This window comes from Accipiter gentilis, chromosome 12 (assembly GCF_929443795.1).
Source record: "Accipiter gentilis chromosome 12, bAccGen1.1, whole genome shotgun sequence".
NCBI lineage: Eukaryota > Metazoa > Chordata > Aves > Accipitriformes > Accipitridae > Astur > Astur gentilis.
The window spans coordinates 5809233-5836836 of record NC_064891.1 but is presented as its reverse complement, the minus strand read 5'-3'; the positions used below and the strand labels follow the sequence as shown (position 1 = coordinate 5836836).

At 42.5% G+C, this 27604-nt stretch overlaps 1 protein-coding gene across 3 annotated transcripts in view; it reads right to left on the bottom strand.

Moving 5' to 3' along the window:
- BMPR1B (bone morphogenetic protein receptor type 1B) overlaps positions 1–27604 on the bottom strand; it is a 256031-nt gene that overhangs the window by 69746 nt on the left and 158681 nt on the right. Inside the window, exon 1 of one of the 3 annotated variants that reach the window (XM_049815318.1) lies at positions 7751–7853. The exons of the other annotated variants lie outside the window; for them this stretch is intronic. Coding sequence (XP_049671275.1) covers positions 7751–7823 — 73 coding nt within the window. The 5' untranslated portion in view covers positions 7824–7853. Of the gene's footprint in view, positions 1–7750; positions 7854–27604 lie in introns of those variants that run through there. 3 annotated transcript variants of the gene reach the window in all.

The window sequence follows — 27604 nt, the reverse complement described above, 5'->3', positions numbered from 1 at the left end:
GTATGTAATTGTGGAATTGGATTGTTAATCACTACATTTCAGTATGTGATTTTTCTGCATTTTTTCATTAAAAGAAAATCTAGCTGGCTGCTGTAAAGTTTCACTCTGTATAGAAGTTGCCACAGTGACTAAAAATCATGACAACTTCTGCACAGAGTGAACCTGAACAATAGCAAATTGGGTATTTTTAAGTTCTTAATTTCTGATTCAAGGCTGACTTGCAAGGATTTCCCAGTTTGATTTTTAGTCACTTCATTTTCTTAAGTAAGGAAATTGTGAAGGAAAAAAAAAAATTTATTTTTTTTTTTTAAGAGGAATCTGTGCTACTCCTGCTTTTTCACCAAAAAAAAAAAAAAAAAAAAAAAAAAAAAAAAAAAAAAAAGGAGGCGGAGAGGGAGGGAACGTTCTCTTATTGCTTAGGCTGACCAGACAGACGCAAGACAGAGCAGTCCATCAAAAGCCTTAGACGGTACCTAACCCAGGTAAAGGAAGAAACTAAGCCCATTTGTTTCTGAAGCTGTGTCACTTACGCTGAATTTCCCAGGGCTACTGCAGAGTCACCAAGACATTCTGTGGTTGGCAAGAAAGAGAAATTTGCTAGAAACCTCCTGCAAATGAAACACAGCTGCTTAAGCACAATCCCAGATGTCTCCTGCACTGTGTGGCTTTGATAGATTAAATTGAGCATAAGAAAGAGATGAAATATTTATGAAAATTAAATTTGCAGGATGCATGTCAGTAAGCCTGAAAAACACTTTTTCAAACGAAGAAAGGAAACCACATTTTTCACCCAACCGGGTTAGGTTAGGTTATAGCAGTGGTATTCATGGAGCTCCTGAGATGCTTATGTTTTCTGCAGACTGCTTAGCTTTTATTCAAACCACTCATTCCAGAAACAGCAACCACAAATACTGTCTCTGACACCAGTGTATCAAACATTTATAAACAACACACTCAAATGAAATATTATGTTTTACTCCTTATCCACCAAAAGTTTATAGTATTTTGAAGGCTAGGAAAAAGCTCAAATCACATACAGTACTCTGTGTTAATGATACCATGCCCTGGACACGAAATACTGCTGCAACGAACAAACCCCCCCTAGTTCCACATTTAAGGAAATGTTATTGGATATTTAAGCAAATGAATATATTCTGAGACATCTTCAGACTATTTGTTCATCAAAACTTCATAGTTGTATTGGCTTCCTCAGAAGAGCAGTGAAAGGAAGAGTCAAAGTGGTAAAAGAGCAACAGAAAGCTTCAATTAATTAAGATAGTATTTACAATTAAATTAAACCATGAAAGCACTAAATACCTCCGTTTCTCCAATTATTAAGTGTCTTGCATAAAACCCCCAAACGCAGCTAGCATCTCTCTCTCTCCACGGCCTAGGTCTTGCCTGTCTCTGCAGATCTGTTACCGCTATGGTAAGTGCTACTGCACAACACGATCGGGTTTTCCTTCCCTAGCTGTTCCTACCTTCCATACTTCTGCAGGCAACTGTCTTGGAAAGGGCGGCACTCTCTTTCAAGGCACTTTTCTCTTTCTCTTTTGGGGCAATTGAGAAACCCACAAGAACTTTTCAGGGAGTTAATCTTTGTGATCATTTAGCACTCAATCACCTCAAAATCCTGCCTGATACAAGTATCCATTCAAATCCAGAACTACGGCTTCACAGAGATGTGGTCCTCTCGGCAAAGCAAAACTAACACACAGGATCCATATTTATTCTGTGGATTCATAATAAAGGAGCTGCAGCTCTCTGAGCGGCTCACTGAATACTTTTGAAACAGAAATCAAAAGGCCGTTAACTTCAGCAAAGCAGGAACAGAGACAAATCTCATGCTTGCCGTTGCCCTCGTGCTCCTCGAACACCTCCCGAGCGCGTTACAGGGCCACTGGATGAGCCAGGACAGCAGAGCTATCCCAGAGATCAGGGGTTTATTTGAAGAAGCCCAGCAAGTGACATTTCCCAAACCCTCTTTCAAAAAAGGAGCAACGAATATCCCATTTCCTTTTCACGGGATGTTTATATGCTAAGGCTCGAGTACCTTTTATACTGCTAAGCTAATGCAAAGGCAGATTTCAGCAGAGGAAGAAAATACACTTTCTTAGCGCACATGTTTTGAGTTGTATTTATATGAACACGCTGTGTCTGAAGCAACAGTCCAAAAATTTGCTGATAGATGATCAGTACCATTGCAACATCACAGTAACTCCACAGACAAACAGATGTCGTAAAAATCAGCGGCAATAGAAAATATCCCCCCTACAGTCAGTTTGCAGCATAAGATACTAAAAAATAGTAGAGCTGCAAATAGAAGCTAGTAAACAGATATGACTATCCTTGGTCTGGATAACCGTATGGACACACGAGTCCTGTTATTTTTTTAAAGGAGTTAAGCCTCCACTTCTGCGAAGTACTCAAGGAAGAGAGTTGTCCTGTCAGTCTCAAAAGGACCATTTAAGTTTAAAATCATGTAGGTGTTTGAAGTAACCTGCTGAGTAAATGCTTCATGGTTACTTTGGCTAACACATAGCACATTTAGTTTCAGTCGACTTAAATATTCTGCCTTCTGGCGATGAATCTGGAACAAAAGGCATTCAAAAATCACACGAGTGAAATGTTCGTTAAACTGCAAAACAAGTAAGGCCTTCAAACCCACTATCTTTGTCAAGGCCAGACAGCTGAGGACCTGACACTCGGTGCACGATAAACTCCAGTTCAGAACCAGTGGGGGCAAAGTATGCTTCATGTGTCCCGGGTTGAACCTATCTCCTAGAAAAAAGAGGAGGGAGGGAATAAAGGAAGGAAAGAGCCTAGTATTGCTATCTTCCCTCCAGGTATGATGCTGAAGAGATCAGATTTCAAGCATCTGTGATGCTCACCACAAGCTGCTTTTATTGCTGATTAATAGCGAGAGATTAATAGCTGGGGATGCCACATAATAGCTGCAGTATAAAACTCTTGAACACACAGTCATGGTTATGCATTTAACAGCTGGGTTCATACTTTCAGTGGATTTTGCCATATGGTAACCAGGATCAGTTTACACTCACAAGATTACTACTTTAAACATGTGCTGTACAACTACACTGCACAGCTACCTCTAAAGTAACACAGCCCAAAGGTTACCTATCCTCGTGTTTTCCAAATCATCCTTCAGCTTTCAACAGGCCAAACAATGTCAGGTCCTATCTCCTAATTCCCAGAATTTTTAGCTTTAAGCATCTGAGCGTTAAAATGCATTGAGGAGCAGCAAATATCAGAGGCGGGAGGTGGAGGCCTGGCACTTTGCCAGACAACAACTAGACCAGCAGGTGAATGTGAATTTTTTTGGATTAAACCAAAGTACAGTACTGCCTGCTAAATCCCTTGAGCAGTGAACTGTATGACAAGTAATTATACCAAAGAATTTCGTTACATCAGGTTTATATATTCACCAGATTGCAATGATAATTAACAATTGTGTCTACTCGAAGTCCCTGCGGCTTTGGATCTGTCAATTGTAAAGGCTGATATGTCGCTCCACAGCACGAGGCTGAAGTGTACCAACAGAGAGCACCATAGGCATAAGCATTACACTCCTCCTCAAAGATACAACTGGCTCCTGCCCAGTCTTTGCATACTTTCTCCCCCGTATTTTTCCCGAATGCTACGCAATTTCGTTCAGAGAGACTTCTCTGTGATTTCCACATACCGGTTTAGGACAAGGCTATGACATGGTCGGTGCCTATTAGAAAGATGCTCATTTGTGGCTCCACTTCAGATGCCACCAATGGTAGTACGGGAAGATGGAAAAATCTACCAAATCAATATCCTGCCTCTATCCCATGTGGGTAAGATGGGCAGGAAATCTCCATTTTTACAGTAAGTTAAGGCTTACACTTCATTCCACATATAGGACAGATACAGCTGTGCAGTGCCAGATGCAAGAGATTTGGACCAAAACTACAACTCTGCCCCAAAACTCAGCCTCTTGTGCAACATTTCTTTCTTTTTTTTGAGCTGAACTTTGCTCAGATTATGGGATAGAAGGGAGTTTTCCAAAAAAAAGAAGTAGCGTTTTGGCAAGAAGAGCTTTTGTCACCCGATTCCTTTACAGTACAACCCTCTAGTTTGCATCATCGAGCTCAATGAAGCATTTTTTCTAAATGTCCAGTTAAATTAGGTTTTGGCCTACTTTAGAGAAGATTAAATTCAGCCAAAAATACCCAACCAACAGAGAGAGATCAGCAATGGCCAACATAGGTTTGTCAAGAACAAACCACGTTAAAAGTATTTCAATTCCTTCTAGGACAAGGTATAGGCCTTGTGGACGTTAAGCATGACTGCACGTGAACTGCAGGACAGGGCTAGTATTCAAAAATGTTCTCAAGAAGTTGTAGAAATGATCGGGAGAAGCTGGAGTGCATGCACATAAGCAATTGCACAAATAAAGAAACACTCTGGTCTGAGTTCTGCATTTTGAGGAATATATGGAGAGACCAAAAAATGCACAGCAGAGGTCAGCAAGAGTAATTGGAGACACTCAAGACCAGACACTCAAGACCAGACTTGAACTGGAGCAAAGAATACCAGAGTACCCCTAAGACTAATTTTTCTAGCGGTGAGAATAGGGATGCGCTGGAACCCGTTGCCTGGAAACCTGTGGTCCCCTCATCACTGAAGGAAAGTCAAATAGCGGTAACAAACATCGTACGCAAGTCAGAGGGACTGACTAAACTCTTGGCGTTGCCTTCCTGCCCTATATCCAGTGCAAATCTGCCATTACATCAACGATATAACTATGTTTCATATTAGTAACCATGTGGAACCATCAGGATCTCCCCAGACATATGTACAGGCAAAAGGCAGACTCCACAGGCTAATAATTCATGTCCCCACTGTGATTAGCCTGCAAGGAAACAGAAGCTTTGGAGGGAAAGAATAGAAGCATCTACTAAGCAAATTTAAGCTAGAATTAATACAGCTTTAGAAAACCTTGCTGTCGGCCTGAGGCACAGACTGAATTACTTAAAAGACTTCTTAATTCGATTTTAAGCTCTCTTTTCATAACAACTTCTGGCCTTGAAACTGTCTAGAGCAATGGGGCTCTGACCCATAACCCAAAGGGTAGGAGGAAACAAAGTGCTACAGTCAGGTAACTTAAAAAGAAGTAAATACATAAAGAATATCATTACACAATGCACAGCTTTACAAAGGGGTTTTTTTTTCAGGGATTTAGCTCCTAAAATTATCCTAAAGCACTCAGCTTCAATTGCCATCACCTTGTCTTTCTTTAATTGCGGAAAGATTTTGGGCCAGATTCCATCTCTTGTTCAGTATTTTGGAGGATAAGGAGCTGGTGAGAGCATCCACAGGAACCTGCATGGGTGCTCCCTGGCAAAGATTCCCCAGCGACAAGCCTCTCGCCCTCTGAATGGTGCTGGCAAACGAGAAACATACAGTCCTCGGAAGGGAAACAATCCTGTGCTTAACGAGCCACTAGTTACATTTCCTCAAAAGTTTGTACAAGTGCTCAAAAGTCAAGAAAAGCTTTCACTCCCAACTGCCGGGAAGTTGGGAACATATTTCAAATACAAACTGTGAACTCATGAGCAGCTGGGTTTCAATTCATGCTACTGGGAATCTCCTACTGACATTTGTAGTTACACTGTTGATAAGACACAATATATGAGGATCTTATCTTTTGGCGTAACTTTTGCATGCTCGTCTTTGTGCCTGGAATTCTGCAGAGAGGGAAACCTCTTACGTCTCTTCGGGACAAGAGAAGTTTTCTGTGCACACCTTCCATCAACCTACTGCATTTCTTCTACAGATCTGCCTAATGCCCTTGCAGATGCTCTGAAGTCAGAATACACGCGATTTCCTTGAAGGTCATCGCACCAAGATTCTCAGTATCTTTAGGAGCACATTATTTTAGCATGGATAACTCTGAGGATAATCTAAGAACCCCCTTGCTTCTCAAGGGATTGCACAAAAAGAAGCATCAAAGCATTTACCCATCAAAATTTTAAAAGGGAACGGCGAAACAAATAAGACTCAGAAACATTTATGACTCCTGGTTTCGGGGGAGTTGATGCAGCCCCAGCTGCACTCCCCGCTTCGGCAGCAGAGGGTGCTGGCAGAATACCGAGGGTCCCTGCAAAAATACCCACGGCTCGTCTGTCAGGTGTGACTGCAATTTGTCCAGAGCATGCACTTCACACGAGTATCACCTAGGAAGAACAGTACCAGCGAATGGTTTTAAACTACGTTTTCAGTACCACCCAAAGACTGTAAGATCTGCTCATCCCACGCAAAATTGTGCAGCGTGCTCGCTCCTATGCCTCAGATACAGCTTCTGCAGTCAAGTCTGAAAACGAGGTCAAACATTAAATACAAAACATCGGTCCAGCCATTCCTGTGACTCAAGGAGAAAATGACCGACCAAGGGATCGCAAGCTTGAAACTGAGCTGCGTACACCGTTACACTTGGTACGGACTCCTGCAGCCCAACTGCTGCTCTGAATGCCACTGCGCAGCTGCCGCGCTCTCCCCAAGCCCGGCAGCTCCTGTGGACACCATGTCCACTTCCCACCACATGAAAGCTTTCAGGACAAATGGACTACAGGAGTGGTGCTGCTGCTTCTGCTCCTTAGTTTTATCGTGTCTTATTAGGAAGCCAGATCAAAATCATCTCAAGCGTCAGAAAAACTCATGGTTAATGCTGAAGGGCTGTAGGTGAGGTCACAGAAAGTTTATCTGTTTAGTTAACGGAACTGACTAATTTATGGGGAGAAAGAAAAACCTTCCTTGCTGTGCCAATTTTTTTTCTCTTTTCAGTTGTGATACTCAGCTTACTAGCTGACTGCTTCACGAAGAAAACATCCAAGCCAAAACCCCAAGAGTGTTTCATTAAATTGTTTACCACTTTCTAAAAGACACTAAGCTCGACAGAAAAACGCCTCTTCGACGACAGCGATTTTACGGTTCTTCCAAAGAACATCAGTACGTGAATGAAGCGCACTACCGTAAGCGCGTTTCTAAGCTCCCGAAAACACGCCCTCTCTTTTACTGCATCCTGAACTTGTTTTCGAGGGCAGTTGTTGTAAGAACGCTTCAAACCCATTAACACAGGTTCCTTATTTTCAGCCTCCGCGATGAATAAAGCCACTGTGATTCCGCCGTCAGTCAAAATTCTGCCTTATTACGGTCTCTGTTTCCTGCTAATTAGGGCCCCCTTTTCTTATTAGCCGTGTCAAATTTTTGCTGCTTGATGGGCAAATGCGGCGTTTTCCCTTATAATTAGCATGACGCTTTCCTGTGAAAACTGCAGCACGAACAAGCCCGCTCTTCCTCCGCAAGCAGCGCAACGCGTCTTAAGTCTACAGTTACTCCCCAAACCCCGCTCGCTGTTAACAGGGGTGGAAGAGACAGAAGTTACAAAACAAAGCGTAAGCCCTAAGCCGCTCCAGATTCCTAAAGGCGGATTTAAGTTAAGGCAGTCGCTCTGAAAGTCCTCCTGTCGAGCGGGGCGAGCAGTCTCGGGTTGCGCTCCCCGAGAGCAGGCAGCGCCGGCAGCCGCCCTCCCTCCGTGCCTCCGCCGGCAGCATCGCCCGCCCCGTCGCTCCGAGCAGCCCGGCGGCACCCAGACGCCAGCCCTGAGCCCAAAACCTCCCCACGACCACCCCCACCCCGCCTCGCCCCGCCGGCGGACACCTTCCCGAAGCCGGCCGGCCGCCCCCCCCCCGCCCCGGCTCACCTCGGGCGTGCAGCCAGAGCAGCGCCAGCAGGGCCAGACGCCGCGGCCAGCGCCGCTCCTCCCGCCGGCCCATGGCAGCGGCCGCCGGCCCCGGCCGCCTCCTCGCCGCGCCCCCTTCCCCGCCGGCTCCGTCAGGCGGCGGGGCAGGGCTGGCGGCGCGCCCGGCGGGAGGGAGCCGGGCGAGCGGCGACCCGCCGGGCTGCCACCCCCGCCGCTCGGCCACAAAGGGGCGGCCGGGACGGGGACGGCGACGGCGCGGGGCCGCCCGCCCGCTGCCCCGGGGGAGCCGGCGGCAGCAGCCGCCGCCGGGCGAGGGACCCCTCGGCTCCCCCCCGCCCCGGCAGACCCCCGGCCCCGCGGGGAAGCCAGAGCCCTCCCGTCCAAGCGCTTCGGGCTTTCGCACATCAAACGGTTTCCGTCGCCGGCAGGGAGACCGCAGCGAAGCGCTCGGGAGCCGCGACCGACCCTTTGACGGGCAGAAAGCGCTCGGGAGCGGCCGCGGGCGGCAGCCGGCGACGAGGCGAAGCCCGGGGAGCGGCGTTCCTTAAGACGAGGCACCCTCCCCGCAGCTTTCCACTGGACGACCGTTACAAACACTTTCTAAGCTGGTGTCGTTCTTCACGCACTAAATGAGCCGCTTCGACATATGCGCGGCCCATGATTTCCCTATAAGCCTGTTAGTGCATCAGGCGTGCGTACGGATTTACCGTCACCCCTGACGGTCGCACAGGCGCAGCGGTTGTGTCACTTCTCCGCTGGGTGCACGACAACAAAGCCACCTCGTCTCCGGCTGGGGTTAGCAGGCTTCGACCTTAATCGGTTCTTGATACTTGCTCAGCAAAATACTGGTTTCAGCTGATGCGCCCATTCCGATCACTTGCCCCGGAGAAAGGCAAGCACCGATGGATTCAAACCCGCAAGGTAACCCGTCTACTCGTCCGCCCCTCAGGACGGGAACAAGGGCTTTGAAAAACTGTTGTGGCATCAAACGGCAGAAGTATCTGCTTCTACGTTCTTGAACAAAACACAGGTGATATCCCTAAAACACTGAATATGGCACTGTAAAAGGAAAATTACAATCCCGCAATAAAAAGAAACTCCCAGCCACCGTTGAGAAAACAACCCAAGAGCAGGGGTGAACTAGGTATTTACAAATAAACTCCGTATCAATACAAATTGTCATTACTAATGGCAGCACTATTATTTTTATCTATAAGAATAAGAAAAGTGGGTTTTGTGATCCGTTAGCTGGCGTTTGACAAAGTGCGTTTCAGTCTCGCGCTGATACTGGACTGCTCTAGGTAATGGCACCTGTCCTGGTTTTGGCTGGGATAGAGTTAATTTTCTTCTTAGTAGCTGGCACAGTGTGTTTTGGATTTAGTGTGAGAATAATGTTGATAACACACTGATGTTTCAGTTGTTGCTCAGTAGCGCTTATCCTAAATTAAGGATTTTTCAGTTTCCCATGCTCTGCCAGCAAGCAGGTGCACAAGAAGCTGGGAGGGAGCATGGCCAGGACAGCTGACCCGAACTAGCCAAAGGGATATTCCATACCATAGCACGTCATGCTCAGTATATAAACTGGGGGGAGTTGGCTGGGGGGGGCGGATCGCTGCTCGGGTATTGGTCAGCGGGTGGGTGAGCAACTGCATCGCGCACTGCTTGTCTTTTCTTGTTTGGGTTTTTTTTTTTTCTTTTTTTTTTTTTTTTAAATATTCCTTTTTATTACTACTATTATTTTACTTTTTTTTTTTTTTTTTTTTTATTGTCCTCCCCATCCAACTAGGAGCAGGAAGGAGTGAGAGAGCAGCTGTGTGCTGCTTAGTCGCTGGCTCAGGTTAAACCACGACAGTATCTCAGTGGGCAAATTCCACTACAACACTTCGAATGGTATTTTGCTCCAAACAAGCGATCTCCCAGAAGCTTTCTGGGGAAGATCCACATCTTTGATGATGCTTAGCAAAATGGCAATCTTTGAAGTGGCCGCCTAGCAGCTGTCATACAACGATTAGTAGTAACAGAATAAAATTCAACTTTATGTGACTGAGAGTAATCTGGCCAAAGTGTTCATAAACCAGACCTTGACCAGCTGTCATAAATGTGATGAGCATTACTCTTGTCTTCGCAGTGAAGTGTGGAATTTATTTTTCTCTCCTCATCGTTTTGTTTAGAACTCTATTACCTGTTTGATTACTACACCATTTTACAATGCGACACAGACATACATTTCTATGCACACCATCGGAATACATCATTTACGTGAATATAATTTTTCAGTCTTTCTCATGTGTTTTCATTGGAATATATAGCAAGAAAGTAACATGGTAGCATCTAAACTATTTCTTTTCTAATATGAGTCCTAATTACAGATTTGCTCCACACCTATCAGTTTTCATGGGAAAAATGATCTTAGCTCTAAAATTCATGTTTAACCTATATGCTGTCTTCAAAAACCATGCTTGATGTTTCCTTCCCAAGCTCCCGTATAAGCACAAATAAAAACCCTTAGAGCAATGCTTCATCATCTGCTGACACCATTTTAAATGTTTCTATTACAAAAAAAAACAAAAAAAATCCCAAACCACCACATATCGTAAATCTTTCATCAAACGCTACAAAGCAGACCATTATTCCTACGTCAAACATAGGATGGCACTCCTATGACCTTTTTGACTGCAAGATGCAAGAGTGTCATTATTTTGGACACTTGGGACAGACTCCACAAGCCCCAGCTTTGTGACCATAAAGGACTGGATGAATTCAGAGCTGCAAATGTCTGAATCTGAAGGACTGCCATTAAAAGTATGGGGAATCTAACTGGGATGTTTTTAGGATGCCAGCAGAAGCAGTGCATCAAAAAATGAGTTCCTTGTGCGGACCGAAACAAACATAAGCATTTAAAATCTGTCTTTAATTCATGTTTGTATCTGTCCACAAACGTAACTAACAGAGTGCAGTAGCAAGGTCAAAACTCACAGTGGGAAGAACCTCAAACACAACGGAAAGCTGCGCCATCACTGGGCAGTTCAAGTCAACACGTGCTGGGATGGCCACAGATAGCTAGTCTGGCTCACTGAGGGAAATGAGATCTGCAAGTAGGCATACACAAGTTAGCTGTGGTAGAGCACCTCCTGAAAGTTACTGGCTTTCTTCAGTTCTTTTTCAGTATTAATCATCGGTGCCATCGTTTGTTGGGGTGTGGATGGCAGGAGGACTCTTTTGGACAGAAAGGCAATAACGTGTCTCTTCAAATTAGGTTTCCTTGCAAATCGATACAGGATATATGGATATCAGGACAGATTGTTCTTTGGGACAGTGGCCAAAAAGAAAGCATAAATTACTCTAACACATATCTTGATCACTTCTTGGAAGGAAAAAAAAAGGGCGGGGGGGGGGGGGGGGGGTGAGAGTGCGACATGGTTGCTTGAGACACCATTGTCATGGATTTGATGACACAAGAGGTTTCCTCTCCTGTCCTGTATTCCAGTGTTTCTGATCGTAACATGAATAATACCGTCCCATTCAGCAGAGCCAAGAGGTGACAGCTCAGTGGTGGGATGCAAAGGGAAGAGCGAGGTTGGTTACGGATACACGTTCTGCTCATCTTTCTCTGAGGTCTGCAGAGTTCAAGGTGTGAGCTGCAACTAAGGAATCTTTTTTTATTATGCATCTTCAATGAGGAGTAGGACACCCCTGTTGTTATTAGAGCACAAAGCAAAATAAATAAGTGAAGGAAGCAATAATGTGCTATAATTACAGGGTTTGGAGGCAGGCTGTCAGCACACATGGATCTTCCCCTCAATCCTGGGGAATACATCAGTCTTTCACACTTATTCATATAGAGTACGTAAGCAAACAGAAGTACTGCAGATTATTGCGCTGATAGGGACATTATATTTCTGAAAATGGCAAGAAAATTTTCAAGTCGTCATAAATGTGGAAAAAATATTTTCGCATTGTAGAGGATGACATCATTGTTTCCATAGTTGTTAATGTCATCACTGACATAACCATATCTTTGATTTCTTCCTGTTAATTATGCTATTTTCCTATATACTTTGTGTTCTGTAAAAGCTCTTCACCCATTAAAACCCTTTGTTAAGCAGAAGCACAAATCAAAAAAGTCTAAATTAACAACATTTCATTGCTCCTCTGGTTTTTTTTCCTAGTTAAAAAAACAATCCAGTACTTATACTCCATAAGTAATACCCACAAACGGGAGGCTTTTCCTTCAGACAAAACCTGCTTACCGCTGCTTTCTTCATGAAAGCTGGCAGAAATGACTTCTTTAAGGCACTATTCTCTAATATTTTTACTGGCTTTGTGGTGACACACAGCATCCCCATTTGTGGAGCACAAACTCAAAAAGAATAAAAAGATGCTTTCACTCCACTTTGAAAAACTGAGGCATTCAAACCCAGGGACAGGCAGACAACAAAAGCTGTGATGTGCTTAGAAATCTCTGAAAAGACTCTTAAGAGGCACTGGAGAAGCGAGCTGAACCTCTTTTGCCCAAGTTTCTTCCCTCCCGCCCCACTCCACCCATGGGGTGCTCCATCGGCAGCCCCGAGAGCAGCAGCACAGCCCAACCCCTGCGCCGGGACTGCCACCGCCTTGGAAACAGCCCCCATCCCCCTGCGGCCCAGCTGAAGGGGCCATCTAGTATTCCAGGCATGTATTCCTCTGGGGTTTGCCTTTTTTTTTTTTTTTTTTTTCAGAGATCTGCCAAAGTTCCCCCTCCCCTCTGCCACCTCCCCCCCATTTGGAAAGGATAAAACGGGAGCAAGATGGGAAAAAATTCCGTAACTTGTCCAGAGCATGCAAGGATGATTTGTGTTCTCACTTATGGGGTATGACTGTCACCGTTGATCTGCTTTCAGGACTAGATTACATCTGATAAGGGCTGACCTTATTTGAGTATTCACACATTATGCACTCATGGAGAGCACGCTGGACACAAAAGTCCCTCAGATGTTCTGGGCATCAATCACGCTCACAGCATGGAGGCTGCCAAACTTTTCTTCCCTTTAACTCGTGAGAGGAGAGGGTAGTCCAAGACAGACTTAATAAAGTTTAAAGCTGTGCCACAGTATATTTGGGGCCCATTGTCTTCTAAAAGTGTGCTTTTCAACAAATTCTCTGCAGTTACCATGGGCAACAATTCGTCTTTAACAAATTGGGGCAGGGGAGGCAGACTGTAGGGAGGAGGGAAGGTGAACAAAGGGCTTGAGAGGTCCTTTAAAACAAACAAAAAAAAGCGCCAAACAACCAAAACCCTTCTCTCTCTTATTTGCCACTTATTTACAAAAAAAAAAAAAAAAAAAAAAAATTCTCAAAATCATTGCTAAAACCGGAGTAATTTCAAAACATATCTTAAAGGAAATCACATTCTTAAGAACTACTGTAGACCACACGCAAATACTTACACTCATTACCTCAAATAACATGTGCAAAGAATATATTATAAACATCACTAACCACTAAAACTTTTCATCTGTTGCAATGACTGACACCTCTGTTTAAACTTTCCTGGTTTCACAAGAATTACAACTAGTTTTATAAACCTTCTGTTTCAGTCTGCACCTTTATTTTAAATTATGAGAGTCAGGAGGAAATAAGAGCACACAGCAGGTGATGCACATGCTGCTCGGAAATATATTTACCAGCAGGGCCCAGCTTAATTTGTAAAGTCTAAATTCTCATACAGTATCATCCTTACAGACAAAACAGACTCTATAGATGGCAAACTTTCATGGAAACAAACACATGGCCCAAACAAACCATCATACCTAGCTCTCAGACATCTTTTATTCCCCATATCTGTAGACAACACGAAATGACTCTCAGAACAAGGTATGATTTGCTTCACATGCTTGTTAACTCTGAAACCTACTCAGGCCATGTAAACTTACTTTCTTCCACAGCTGGCCACTCCAGCAGTAACAGCGAGCTAAGACATTTTTTCACACGACTGGAAATATAGAAGTACGAAATGCAGACACTCATCAACCAAAACCTTGGACAGGATGCTCTAAGCAGTTCAGTGCATTCTCTCTTTTTCAGTTCTAGATGCTCTCAGTGATGGAGGGTTTGTTGCTACAGTTTGGGAGATCAGTTCACAGTATGGCACATCTCGTCGTGGGGAAGTTCTGCTGCTTTTCCAGAGCTGGTTGGTTGGGGGTTTTTTTCCTTCCAATTTAAAACCATGTATTTCTCAGTTACGTGTCAAAAGTGACTGATCCTTGAGAAAAGGAGCAGTACACTGCCAAATGAGGTGAAAAGACCTTTGGATTAAACATGGGAAAAGTATATTGAGAAGGAGGTCCTTTTCAGGCACAAGGAAGATCTAGTGGCTTCCAATAAAAGGGACAATATCCAAAACGATAGCACAGGGAAACTCACTATCAGTTTCTCTAATTTTTCATTTAAGCCATTCCTAGCAGTATTTCAGACACTCGCTGCCTTCAGGAGGTACATTTCCTAGTGAGGACCTGCTGTGGCTGTGCATCAAGTGTTGCAACACATTCTTTTTAAAATACAAACAGCAAACCATCCATCTTATCACATGTGGGGATCAGGATATGGTATGCCAACTAAAGACTGAGATTTAAGTCCATGTGTCCTGTCCATAAAGCTGTGTTCAGTCTTAACTGAAGTGTTCATTAGAAAGTTTTTGGCTACACAGCATTTGGATCACAAAGTTTCAAAAAAATCATCATCCTAGTAATAAGTCCTACCCCGCCTAATAAGATTGGGTCTGCAGTTTTTTTTCTTGGTTAAAAACTAGCCTATAAACATAAGTTAAAACTTGCAATATTTTGATGAAAATAAATTAATTTCTTTTACCAGTATAAGCATATGCACAAACATACACATAATAGATGCTCACCCCATTAAAAGTTCATTTGTTGGCTTCAAATGCATTACCATATGATAGAATAAAAGCACATTTCTCCAACAAGCTGGATCAAAAACTAAATATGCAAAGGAAGAACGCGTCTTTACCTTTACTAAAGTTCCTTGCTCGGCTGACTATATTTCAGTAAGGAGACAGCATTGTAAAAGATGTCTAAGAAAGTTAAAGGAGCTTGGACATGCATTTGTCTTGATAAACCAGAAACAATTATTTATAGTGTTTTGTCGTGTTCTGCCCGATCTTGCAATGAGAACCTGCACAGACCTTTATGTGATACTCCAACCAGAAGTTACCCCCACAAACTGGGAGCCACGCAGCCACCATCAGCTCAAACAACTGAGCGCCCCACAGCAATAGATCTGCCATGACTACCACTACCACAACGACTGTATCTACCCAGCTGTTGAGCCTGAGCAGGCTTGCGTCCGGATGTCTCAGACTGTGGCAAAAAAAGCCCCTCACCTAGCTACAAAGGCGAAAGACATCCCCAAAAGGTCACATAACATAGCGATCTCTGCATTGACCCAACACATCAGGCCAACAGCTCAGCTTGTCCATATCCCTGTCTCCAATAAAAGGTATTTGCTTTTTATTAATTTTTAAATGCATTGCTTTTTAATTTCATTGGGATGTCTCCTGTCTTTTATTATGTAAAAGGTTAAATGGAAGAATCCAATTTGCCTCCTCTTTTTATATGTATTATTTTATTTTCCTTCTTCTGTCTCCTCTTATTGAAGTCCTCTCTAACCATCCCCCAAATTTTAAATTCCTCACCCCTCTAGGAGATAGTTCATCTCATATTTTCGTCACCCACCTATTTCTGCTGCACCTTTTCGTTGGCTGAGGTGGCCAGATACGAATGCAGTCCTCCCGGCGGGATGTGGAACTCACTGAATGGCACAGTCACTTTCAGAAATCAGCTCTATCTGTTGTTTGGAGTCAAATGTTTTATTTGCTTTTCTCACTGTGCAAAGCAGAAGATTCCATTAACTTGTTCAAGAGGACAAGAAGGATACTTTTCGTGTTCAGAGTTAATTCAACTTTCCAGAAATATACCAGGATTTCATATTTGACAATGTGCATTTGCCAAAAATACTTTAACCTGCCTACTCATATCACTTTAGCAAATCTCTCGCAGCTTTGCTTGATTCTTTCTGATCTAAGTTAATTTAGATGATTATTTCTTCCTTCTCTGAAGTCACTCTTTCCTCCAAAGCCTAACATATCCAAAACCAGTTCCAGAAGTAGCTTATTACTGCCTTCCCGGTTAACGTGGCAGAAGCAGTGTGCCTCGCAAATCTCTTGTTTCTCCTTTCCCTCTCAACATGCCAAAGAATGAGGCTGCAAGATGACAGAAGAGGAAGACCAACAGAGATGGATGGTTCAGTGTGAGGATTAGGTACAAAGGGAAGGAGAGCAAGAAGAGGGCTGTAAAACTACCCTCAAAAAACTCTTAATCATTCACACTATTTTTTTCAGGGCTTTCCTCTCTCATCCGTAAATGAGATCTGCAGCCAGCCTCCTGCTGGGGAGCTGAAACCCCCTGTCCCCAGGAGCCTGCCCACCCGCCTGTTGCGGGCAGAGCTGGCAGCTGCTCTTCAGCCCCTTTCGCCACCTGGAAACCTAAATTTAGCTCTCTGGCCTGGCCAGAAGAAAGGGTTGAAGGGTCGAGGGCAGACGGGCTCAGTCCTATTCTCGGCACGCCGTTAGGGAGCTTCAGCAAGGCGCGTGTGCATCTCTGCACACATCGACTCCTGCCTGGTACGTCGTTAGGCAAACCAACCAACTCCTGCTGGGCGAGAGCTTCCAAGGTGCTTGTAACGCCACCTAACATGCAAATCTGAATGCGTGAAATGTCAAAGTTTACACCTACAGCAGTAAGCCACTCTATCGTAAATTTTATCTTCTTTTATAACTGAGAAATATTATGCTAGCGGGTTTTAAGCATGCATAAAAATAATAGGTAATGCTTTTATAACATAAAGTGTTCTCACCGAATAAGTTATGGCAGACTCTCTTGGTACAATAACTTATCAGTACATAATTTCCTATTTCAGAAGCTCCTCTCACCACAGTTTGCGTTTCAACCTCCAAACTATTCTCCCAAGCAATAAATGGACAAAGACATAGATGTATTCCCCCCCTCCCCCTGCACCCAGATGCGTGTCTGATGGATTTGGAAAGTGTCCTACAAATTCAAGATAGGCATCTGCCAAAATAAATCTGACACTAAATGCTTGCAGAGGACTTTTTTTCCTCCCATACCTCTTACTGGTTAACAACTTCCAGTTGAAATCGCTTTTTTTACTGAGCAAAACAACACGTTCCTCTGTTTGCAATCACATTGCTCTATAGGTTGGACTTCACAGCAGATCACGCTGAAGAACCACAGTGGCACACTGGTTTTGGGTACCCAGGCCTCCAGGGAGGTTAACGCCGTAATATTCACGCAGTATTTATAACTTTCCTATAATGACAGGTGCACAAAGACCACAGAAGTAACCAAACACACAGAAAGTAAGTGCATTTCATGACTTCAGTGTCGCAAAGAGCACAAGCAGTACTTGGCATCAAAATAAATCTCAGCTGTATTTACAGGTTTACCACAAGCACATGTTAGAGAAAAGAAAAAAACCCACAGCACCAAAAAAACCACCAACCAAATTTCACTCCATTGCTACTAAGTTCTTTGCATTACAACAGAAGACACGTCAAAACCTCAAAGCAGTCCCTAATGTGACGTGGACACAATACAACGTCTGTGAGTCACTTCTAACTGGTATGATGAACTTGAAGGCAAGTAGGAGTTTGCAGAGTCCACTGGGCTACTGAATTTTCAAGTACTAATTTCAGTATCACTTTCTTCTGCAATATTATTAAAAATAAATCTACATTTGAAGATATTAGACTTCAGCAGTATCCCTTCTTTTGGTGGAAGGTTTTGTTTGCTTGTTTGTGTTTTCTTAGCTAATATGCATATTAAACATCAAAAAAAAATTCCTTAGCTCTGCCTCTTTAAATAAGTAGACAGCTTCTTTAGTCCTTCACATTCCTTCACCTGTCCCCAGTTACACAGCACAGCTGCCTGCGGGTTTAAGATTTTTTTGTGAAGTAACAGTTCATGATAATCTCATTAAATCCTTTCTAACACTTTCCAGTTCATACAGGATTTCCTTCGCCGGGGTGAGTGGAGCGAGGACTGGCTGTTTAAGCAATCTCTGTGCAAAAAAAAAAAAAAAAAAAAAAAAGTCACCCAAAGCCCTCCTCGCAGAGCAACCCTCAGCAGCCGGAGGGTGCAGGGGAACCAAAGCTTGGCCCCAAGCAAGGAGCTGGAACAAATCCGGAGATGCAGCAGCTCTCTTCTCTGCCTCTCTCTCCAGCTGAAAAACAGCATTGAAAGTGTAATCCCCAATATCTTTTGCTTGTAAAACAAATCAGGCACTAAGCAAGCTCCTTTACCTGTAAATCGTTCTGTTTAAATGTTTAAAAGTGTCTCTCTCCGCTAGCCTGGGAAGTACTCGTCTCAAAGGAGCCGGGGAGTTGTGCTTTCTGGGGGAGGCTCCACAACCAGGTTGGCTGCTTAGACATCTCCGCCATTCCCAAGAACGGGAGACAAGCCTTCCCAGGGGGGGCAGAGAGTGGGAAACATAAGTGAGACAAAATGAGGCCCAATTATTTTATACATACGCCTTCTCTATCAGATCCTACAAGCCATGCTGTGGGTGTCCTGGAAGCATTTTCAAGGAGACGAACCTCCCCAGAGAAGCCTTGGTGATGAGCAGATGTAAGCAAGACATTGGGAGTGACAGCAAGAAAAGCTGGGATGTCTTAAACTGCTCTATGAGGAAACGGGAACAATTTTTAGGCTCCATTACAAAAAATTCTGTAGTATCAACTATTTCTATCAAAACGGTCAGTTTTCATTTCACTGTACATGGTCTCATCAACTGCAGTTTAATGAGGTTTTTCCCTATTTACATGCACTTAAATGGCAAATGTACATTTCCTGCTCCAACTGCCAAAAACTACTTTGTCAACTTGCCTGCCTAAACCCATCCAAAACGAGCAACGCAAAACGTGTAAGACCATTTAAAGTCTGTAGAAAGGGCTGGCCAGCTCAGGTATCTGGATAACAAATATTTTTACAGGCCTTTCAGTGGCTTAAATCCAGAACAGCTCTGCACTGATTTATTTGTCTCCAACAGCTCTAGGGTGGCCTATGTAAAATTAGCTGGTAATCACAAACCAGGTCCCTAGTGGGCACGTTCCACACCCAAAGCAGCAGCGACTGCTGCTCTCTTGCTGAGGATCGCAGTAGAAAGACCGAGGACTGAGGGGGGAATGCGGGATATCTCACGCCATCAGAAGGAACGAGGCTTAGTGGCAGAGCTAGGATTTTGCAGGAGCAAAGCACAGTTTACCTTATTTAAGCGATAAATATAGGTGTCACTTTCTATGCTTGCCCTGCTAGCACTTCGAATAAGCATTAAACACAGTTTTTAAGGGTTATGCAGAATCTGTCTTTCAAAAACATATTCCCTTAAGAGCACACAGTGCAGGCTGTCTGCAGTCTGAGTTGCTACTGCAGTTCACGTTTTTTTATAGAATCGTCTGGCAAGGTGAAAATTGTCCCTACATCTCAGTGTGGAAGGGGGCAAATATTAATGGCATGACCTGTGTGTTCACTGTTGAGGAAAGTTCTGATGTCTGAGACTTCTCTGATGAAGACTCTTTGCATAATTGTAACACCTTATTTAAGATAGAATTGGTTGCAAATCTCCATGCGCTGGAAGTCTGCAAGTCTTGCCACCACCTCCTCTGCTGCAGAGCACCATCAGCACACTGCCCTGGCCTGCAGGCTCCAGCTTCATCCACAGAAGAAATACGCTTCTCAAAACCCACAGGAAATATAATTAGTGATATAAGCCTCACTGGATGGTGCAGCAACGTACTTTTTAATTCTTGTACACTCTTAAAGTGAAGACTGCCAATCAATTTGCTCCCGGCTGCTCACTGCAACCAAAGCGCTTGCTCTCATCAGGAATAACCAGCCCAACAATTATCACACAACTCTTATGATGCTGAACTCGCCTCAGTCAGTCATCACTGAAAGGGCTGCCCAAGTAATCCATAATAATTGTTTGGCCCTTAGCAGCTCTGGTACCACAACAGGAATTTTGCCCAATATCCGAAAAGCAGCATGTGCATACACCAAAACCATACTGACACATTTATTATGTGATTTATTATATTTATTATTTATTATGAAATCACACCAGGCCGGCACGGGCCACTCCGTGATGTATTAGAGGAGGCTCTTGGGAACTCTAATTAAACTTCTACCACTAAACTCCCCAAGTCCAACTGACGTTGCAATTATTTTTTTTTTCCTGCCTCCAAGGCAACTCCATCCACCTCCGCCAAAACATCCAAACAAGACGGAGGCTGAAGTGTAGTGCTTATGATTTTTGTTTGGCTGAGATGATTCGGCAACATCTGCATGGTCAGTTCACGTGCTGATGCAAGTCTGGTATATTCACTGTCTCTCAATGACCTTAAACTATCATTAGGCTGTGGTAATTCTTACACTCTCAGATGAAAGCTAGAAGCTGATGGAAGACTCCCAAACCTAACGCGACCAAAACAAACACAGAAATACAACTTCTTTTCTCAAATGATTCCCCACTATCTTTAAGAGATGTGATTCAGACAGACATTACAATTTTATGCTCTCCATTCCTATTATATTCACTCAGGTCTAACATAATAACTACCTCGTGTCTAGATTCAGTTTTGCCGCATTTTTAATTAATTTTGGCTGATCTATTTTTGATATATTCTCTGTATGTACCTTCTTTCAAATGTGCCGATTTAGTTCTCTGGCTGTAGATAATACATTAATCTCAGCACTTGCAAACATTCAGATGGAAAATAAGAACTAGACACTAGAAGTCACGTGCTTATTTAAAACATGTAGCTGGACAGTATCAATATGACACAGGGTTAGTAGATTAAAATTAACCTACAATTCTGTAATATCATCAAATAAATCAACCTGCTAATAAAAGGAAACATATTTCCATAAGAATACGACTGGTATCCAAGTAACAATTCCACAATGATACATTTTCAATTAAAGAATTACAATAGACTACTCTCTTATTTTTTCTCTTTAATGTTAGATTGTAATTCATTATTGTACAGACAGCTGAATATTAACTTACAGCTTCTGTTCTTTGTCTTTGTAGTAACTAGGAAACGTTTTCAAGGTCAAATCCTGAATTTATTACAAAGATGTCTACCCACCAAATTTTTTAAGTTGTCTTGTTATCCTCTATCTCTTTGCTTGTTCTCATCTTTTTTATCAAGGTACAGAAATATTAACAAAATCTATGAGAAACTGACTGCCAGACTGACAAGAGTGCAGTGGGGTAGGCAACATGAAAAAAGCAGAAGTAGTTCTATTTACTGCTATTCTGTAACCAAAATAGGCTAATTCCCTATAAGGCCACAAGACTTAGAAAGCAAATACAGGGCTATAATATAGCAAAGCCATCTACTGGGTCAATGTTTGCAGGGGGCAGCCAATTTATTATTTAACTATCCATTTACAGTGACAACCTTTTAAGTGCAAGAGGGTGAAAATTAGATAAAACATGATCTTTTATTTTCTTCTTATATGGTCACTTCATATTGTATACTATCACAACATATCACTCACTGATGTTGCTGTATGATACTACAAAATTAACACATTCAATCAAATTACAAGCAAAATGCATTACGTTCTAAGTACGATTTTTCATATGCAGCTATGTTTCTGTCAATAATTCCTGAGGTTTGGTCAGATTGCACTGGTGCCCGACAGGAAGGAAACAGTACCCTGTATTGTCAAATTCTCCACTAAGGCTTAGTTTCAGAAATTCAACATTTATTCCAAATGCTTAAATTCAGTAGTAACTGAATTTAAAGCTTACCAACCCCCCCACCCCTCCCCAACCTCAGAATCTGAGAAAAGCGGTTTTCCTCAAATTTGATGGGAAAATCAAAAAAGAGGGATGGAGAAAGAGAGACAAGACATTGTTCCCATTACACAGTATCTGTGGAAGGATTATTTCAAGTTAGAAAGCTACCAAGAAATGGAAAAAAAGAAAAAAATCTTATATGCTGAACGGTAGTTCCTGCTTCCCATGAAAGCCATCTGTTCTGTGTATGTACATGGTTTGAAAGACATTCCCGGGATTGTGTCAAGCCAAAGGAATCCCCACTAGAGTTACAGAAATATAAACTCCCTTTACACTGGCAGGAGGGCTCTCAAATGCAACTCTGAAGACACGTATACCACCACCAGGCTCAGAACCATAACAGTTCTGCTGACATACCAGACGTTACGCAGGATTTTCTCATCTGATATTATATTATGAGAACTGAAACTTTAGCAGGGATAACATTGCAATACTTTGAATTAGAAATTCTTCAGATGAGTATAAGGCGAGATCTCCACTCCTCTCTATTGCAAAATGGCATCATCACCCTTTCTCCCATTCGCAGCTGACATGAAAAATGCCTGGAAAATATTTTTGAAATATTAATTCCATAACGCAATTTTTGCCATTACTGATTTTAATGTGAGTGGGACATGGCACAGTTTGAATTATATACTTGTTCCACATTCATTTCCAAACTCTCAAAACAGGACACTAAAAACAGAAGTCTAATAATTAATACTTGTACAAGAAGGACAATCCTTCCTGTGAGCCTGGCATTTTTGCAATCCCTTGTCTACTATATGACTCAGTTCAAACTGCAATTATTTTTCCTAGGGAGCAATTAAATACTGCTACCAATGTTAAGCATAAACACAACTCTTAACTACAAGCAACGCTCAGATGACCAGCTCAGGTTCAAGGGTTCACTGCACATGAATATCCGTAAATACCACTGACAGCCTTAGCAGTATAATGAACTTTGCAGCAACTCATGCAGGCAGCCTACACAATACATGAACATAATGCCCCTAACCTTAAAGCAAGAAACCTCCAGAAGCAATTCTGAGCTACTTTTATGGCTGAGACAGTATATTTAAGAACTATTTAAGAAATAATCCAACCTTGGTTTTTAACTGTTCATGTGTTTACTATATCTGAAATCATCCTGTGCAATCAAGGCAGTAGAACTGAAAGAAACATAAGCTGTACATAAAGATGGTCAGTTCCACTGAATTGTCATGCCAATTAGCAGTATATTCTTACCTCCATTAATTTAAGCATGCAACATTACAAATTAAACACCCTTTGCCTTTTAAGGAAGCACGTAATATTTTACCTTTAAGATATTTACGTTTTTTTCTTGCAAACACTGGCCACAGTACCACACACCTCCCCTAAGCAGATATTTCTGGCATCTCTTGAAATGTATGCCCTGCTCCCAGCTCCAAATCAGTTCTGTATTAAAGAAACACTTTCTATTTGAAATCTAGGGAATATGTTTGAAGCATTTGTTTTGTTTCTTTAACTCCACTACTTATTTTCCTAATTGCAAAGATGCTGCTTCTCTACTTCTGTGTGGAGCCGCAGCACAAATAATAGAGGAAGCTACTGTACAAATCTGGATGCTTCGTAAATGCTGCTAACAAAAATGAGCAAACTGAAAATACGGTATATTTTCAATTGACTACAAGCTTTAGGAACCCTAAGGGTTGATTAAGATGACGTCAAAGACTTATAAACTAGGAAGATGCATGGTTATTAAGTCAATGGTGGTTTTGTAGGTACATACAATGTGACAGCCATGCCCCTTCCTATCTTCTTGATCTAGATCACGGCAGAGATATTCTTACAGGGTGTTTTTTGCTACTTTTCTAAGTCACACAGAAAGTTATCACATCCGTTTCTGTCCCTGCTGAAATGTTATCGCTCCTTACAAAACACTAATTCGGCTGAACCGTGCGAGACCCCCATCTATTTTGCAGACAAGTCAGCTGGGCTTAGTTTAAACAGCCTTCAACATCAGCTTAAAGCAAGATATCCGAGCTTATACCAAAGCAGATGAGAAGCACTCAGTGGTCTTGCCACCTTTCTTCGAAAGAAAGGCAGTAATCATCAGCAGATAAGCAGTGATGTATTAAGACCAGCACATCTGTTCCAGCAGCAAACATCTGTCTGCATCCTACTTTGTCAGTGTACTGACCTGGAGTTCAGCACTGTAAGGGAGCTCAGTGTTATTATTTACGACACCTATCACGCAGACTAAGAATTTCCAGCATAGGTCAGGGTGCTACAGGGCCCAAACATAAAGTAGTTATGATGTCAATTGTTTTATAACTAATTTGCTTTCTGATAGTTAACATTAGATGAGCAGCCTACTGAAGTTAATAGAGCCTTCTGATTTTGAGCTCAGGTTATACGTTGATCGCTGATGATCACCAAATCTCCATAGGCATTTGCTGTGGTCTGATCAGCTTTACTAACCTATACAGCAGGATCTCACACATAAATACTATGGCCTGTAATGAAAACCTCCTTATTTCCTGGGTGATCCTGGGCTGGGGAAAGCGTTTGCGAGACTGATCGTGCCGAAAGACAGCTTTTTAAATGCCAGCTTTTTTTCCCCACTGCTCATCAGTTGAGACGTGCTTCTGCGCAGCTTCAGAAGGCTGCTGTGCCCACCAACCAACCTGAGCCGGAGATGCTAATGCTTTTCTGGCCACAGCAGGCCTCACCTTCGTGCAGAGACACCCGAAAAGCATGTTATTCTTGCAAGTGATTCCTCTGCACCACAGTGGGGGGAATTCTGTCTTTGGCGAGGGGACATATACGCGCCTCTCGGAGCCCCCGAAAGAGAAGGTGGCAGGGAAGGGAGCGCAGCGCAGCAGTGCAGTACATCTGGCCTGCCCACACCCACGCAGTCCTTGAGAGAGGGAAAAGCGGGGTCTAGATCTCGAGCTGGGTGACCCAGCCCCTGCCGATCGCTGATTTTAAGCGAAGAATGGGTTTGTAATTCCAGGAAAAACAAATCAATACAGTAGCTGTGCCGTCTGCATTCTCTGTCTCCAGTGTTTGCCTCTCTAGTGCCTCAAATTTCTGTGGGTGGTTTTGGTAGTCCTTTTAACATATCACCTTACGGCTGATTACGATCTCTTCAAAACCTTTGCAAGGGATTTTCCCCAGATAGATGGGGCAGTAATCACAAGCCTTTTCAGTGGCTGAAGTAACAGTGACGTGAACGGGTTAGTTCCATCTTTTCTCTCTTGCTCTCAAGAGCTATTCAACCATACTCACAAATAGCTTTGTAAAGGGGGATCTGAATGCGGTATTTATCGTTCACCTTGGGTTGAAAAGCCCTCTAACCCTGCTAGGACACAGGCTAATATTTAGAAAGTAGTACTACTTGCTTCCTTCACACCTATAAGATTGCTCAAGTTTATAACCCAAATCTGAAAACTGACATAATTCAACGTAGCTATTTGAATATCCTAATTGCAAATTTATAAGGGATTATTGCAATTCTGTGATAATTCTTAAAACACTACAAGTGTTGCCCTAATCTTTCTCCGTGGCACGCAAATACAGCTTGAAAGCATTTACTATAGTCCTTCTCTGATAACTAGAAGGCCATTATTCCAATGACAGTATTTTGCTTTAGGGTTGATATGCTACAATGATTAAAATACATAGACTGAGAAGGTACTTTATGCATGTACCTAGGATGCAAATCTGGTCTCAAAGCTAGAGGCAAAAGCAAGCTATCTCAAAGGCAAAAGAAAGAGCTGGCTACGGAAGAGCAACGCACCCTTCTGAAGAGCATGAGAAAGGCCGTAAGAGGCCATGCAGTGGTGTGTGAGTGCAAAAGGCAAGCCATCCGCTGGCCAAGTGTGGTCACTTTAGCTGCCAGAGCGGCTCTGACCTCGAATCCCAGCCAAACATTGAATAGGCAATAATCCTACAATAACAGTAGCATATACAATAGGCTCCCAGAACTAATACTGCTTTAAAATAAATAAATAAATAAATAAATAAATTGTTTATTTATTCAACTTGCTAAATTCAGGCACACTGAAGAAGTGTGATTTCTCAGAACTGTTAGCAAATCAAGATGTTATTTCCATGTTTCTTCAGAGGCAACTGTTTTCCTTTTTAAAAGCAGTATTTAAAAATACAGTCAAAGTATAAAAGCACCAGTCACCATCATGTTTAAAAATTTTACTACAACAAATGATATTTAATTTCCAGGTTACATCCTGGTGCTGACAGCTTGGCTATAGCAGAAAAAAAAAAAAAAAAAAAAAAAAAAGAGCATGCTAAATAGCTCCTAGGATAAAACAGATACACACTGAGAATTTGGATTTAAAACCTTGACAGTTTAGGAGACTCTCCCTCCTCCATGAGCCAAACAAATCCAAAATGTGTAGTACTTGTTCAAAAACTCATATGTTGCATGATTCGGCATCTTGATCACTTTAGTAACTTGTTAGTCTTGATCTTAATTCTTAATAAATGGACCCATAAGGCTCCTATCTTGAAGACTCAGATTATTTTTTTTCTCCCAAAACCCACTACTGAAGCAACCAATGATAAATTTAAGGGAACCATCCTACAAGACCTTAAATAGTTTCAATCTCTAGTAAGACTTTAGGGCACTCAGACCTTAAAAAACACAACAAACAAATAGAAGTCAATAGCCAGCAGTATTAGAGATTCAACTCAGTATATTTATAGAGCAACAAAAAGGCATGAGATTTCACATCTAAGACCTATAATGAATCAACTCCAGGCAAAAATCAACATGAAATATTGTCCTTGGCTGAACACATAACTCACAGAAGTCAGCATCGGACACTGCATATAAGGCAACATTAGCATTCAAATGAGAGATGATCTTGCAAGAACAAAGAGTGGAGTTTCTACAGTATGAGCCTCTGTAACAGTTGCCCACACGGATTAATCACAGTATCACTTAGGAAGATTGTTTTTTGCCAATAGGACAGTATCTACAATGCCACTGTATTTGCCAGCTCCAAATACAGTTTTTGACAAGTCACAATTCCACTACCTGTAAAGTGGAGAAGAAATGATCTAAATTAATAATCTACAATGTGATTTGTCACATTTACTGGCTGCCTAATGTCCATCAATTGGGGTCAGTGGGGTCAATAAATAGAGAAATTACTGTTTTTATTGTTCTAAAGTGTTTTGTAGAACTTTACATGTAGCTTCTTCTGTGCCTTCCCCACTTCCTACTGCTCAGTCTTTTTTACCCTGCCAATTACTTGTTCAGGTACCCATCTTCTATATAATACCTAGCTGATACAATTTTTCCCCTGAACCGCTGAATTTATGGGGCAAGGAAGAACAGAATTTCCTTAATACCCGCATTCTAGACTGCGAGAGGGAAACTTCTCCCAATAAAAGTGTTGGATGACTCTCACCATCCCCTTGTACATCCTGAGCCTCAGCTTAAAAACAATTATTCACGATCTACGTGGGAGAATTAAGTAGTGCAACTAAATGGGTCCATTTGACAGCATTAACTCCTCACTCTCATACAAGCAAAGCCAGATTCTCTGTAGCAAGTACATATAAACCACAGAAACGGACTTACCATTTCAAGGCATCTGAGCAAGAACAGAATCACATTTCAGATACAGAATTCCTTGCTCCCAGAAGGCATTTAATCCTCTGTGGCATGAGTAATTTTTACTCCGTTTCTAGCATTCATGCAATTCTTTCAAAAGACTGCAAGATAGTCTTTGCAAATTAATTGCTATTCTGCCATTGCTAACATCTAGCAGAAGAGAAGTGTTAACTTTGGGAGGTACTCCTGTCTTGCCATATTAAAACTTGGACAGAAATTACCATATAGGATGATTCACGTTCAAAGCTGTATTTTCACAAATTAAATGCTGCGTTTTAGTAGTTTCCACCTCTATTCTACAGAGT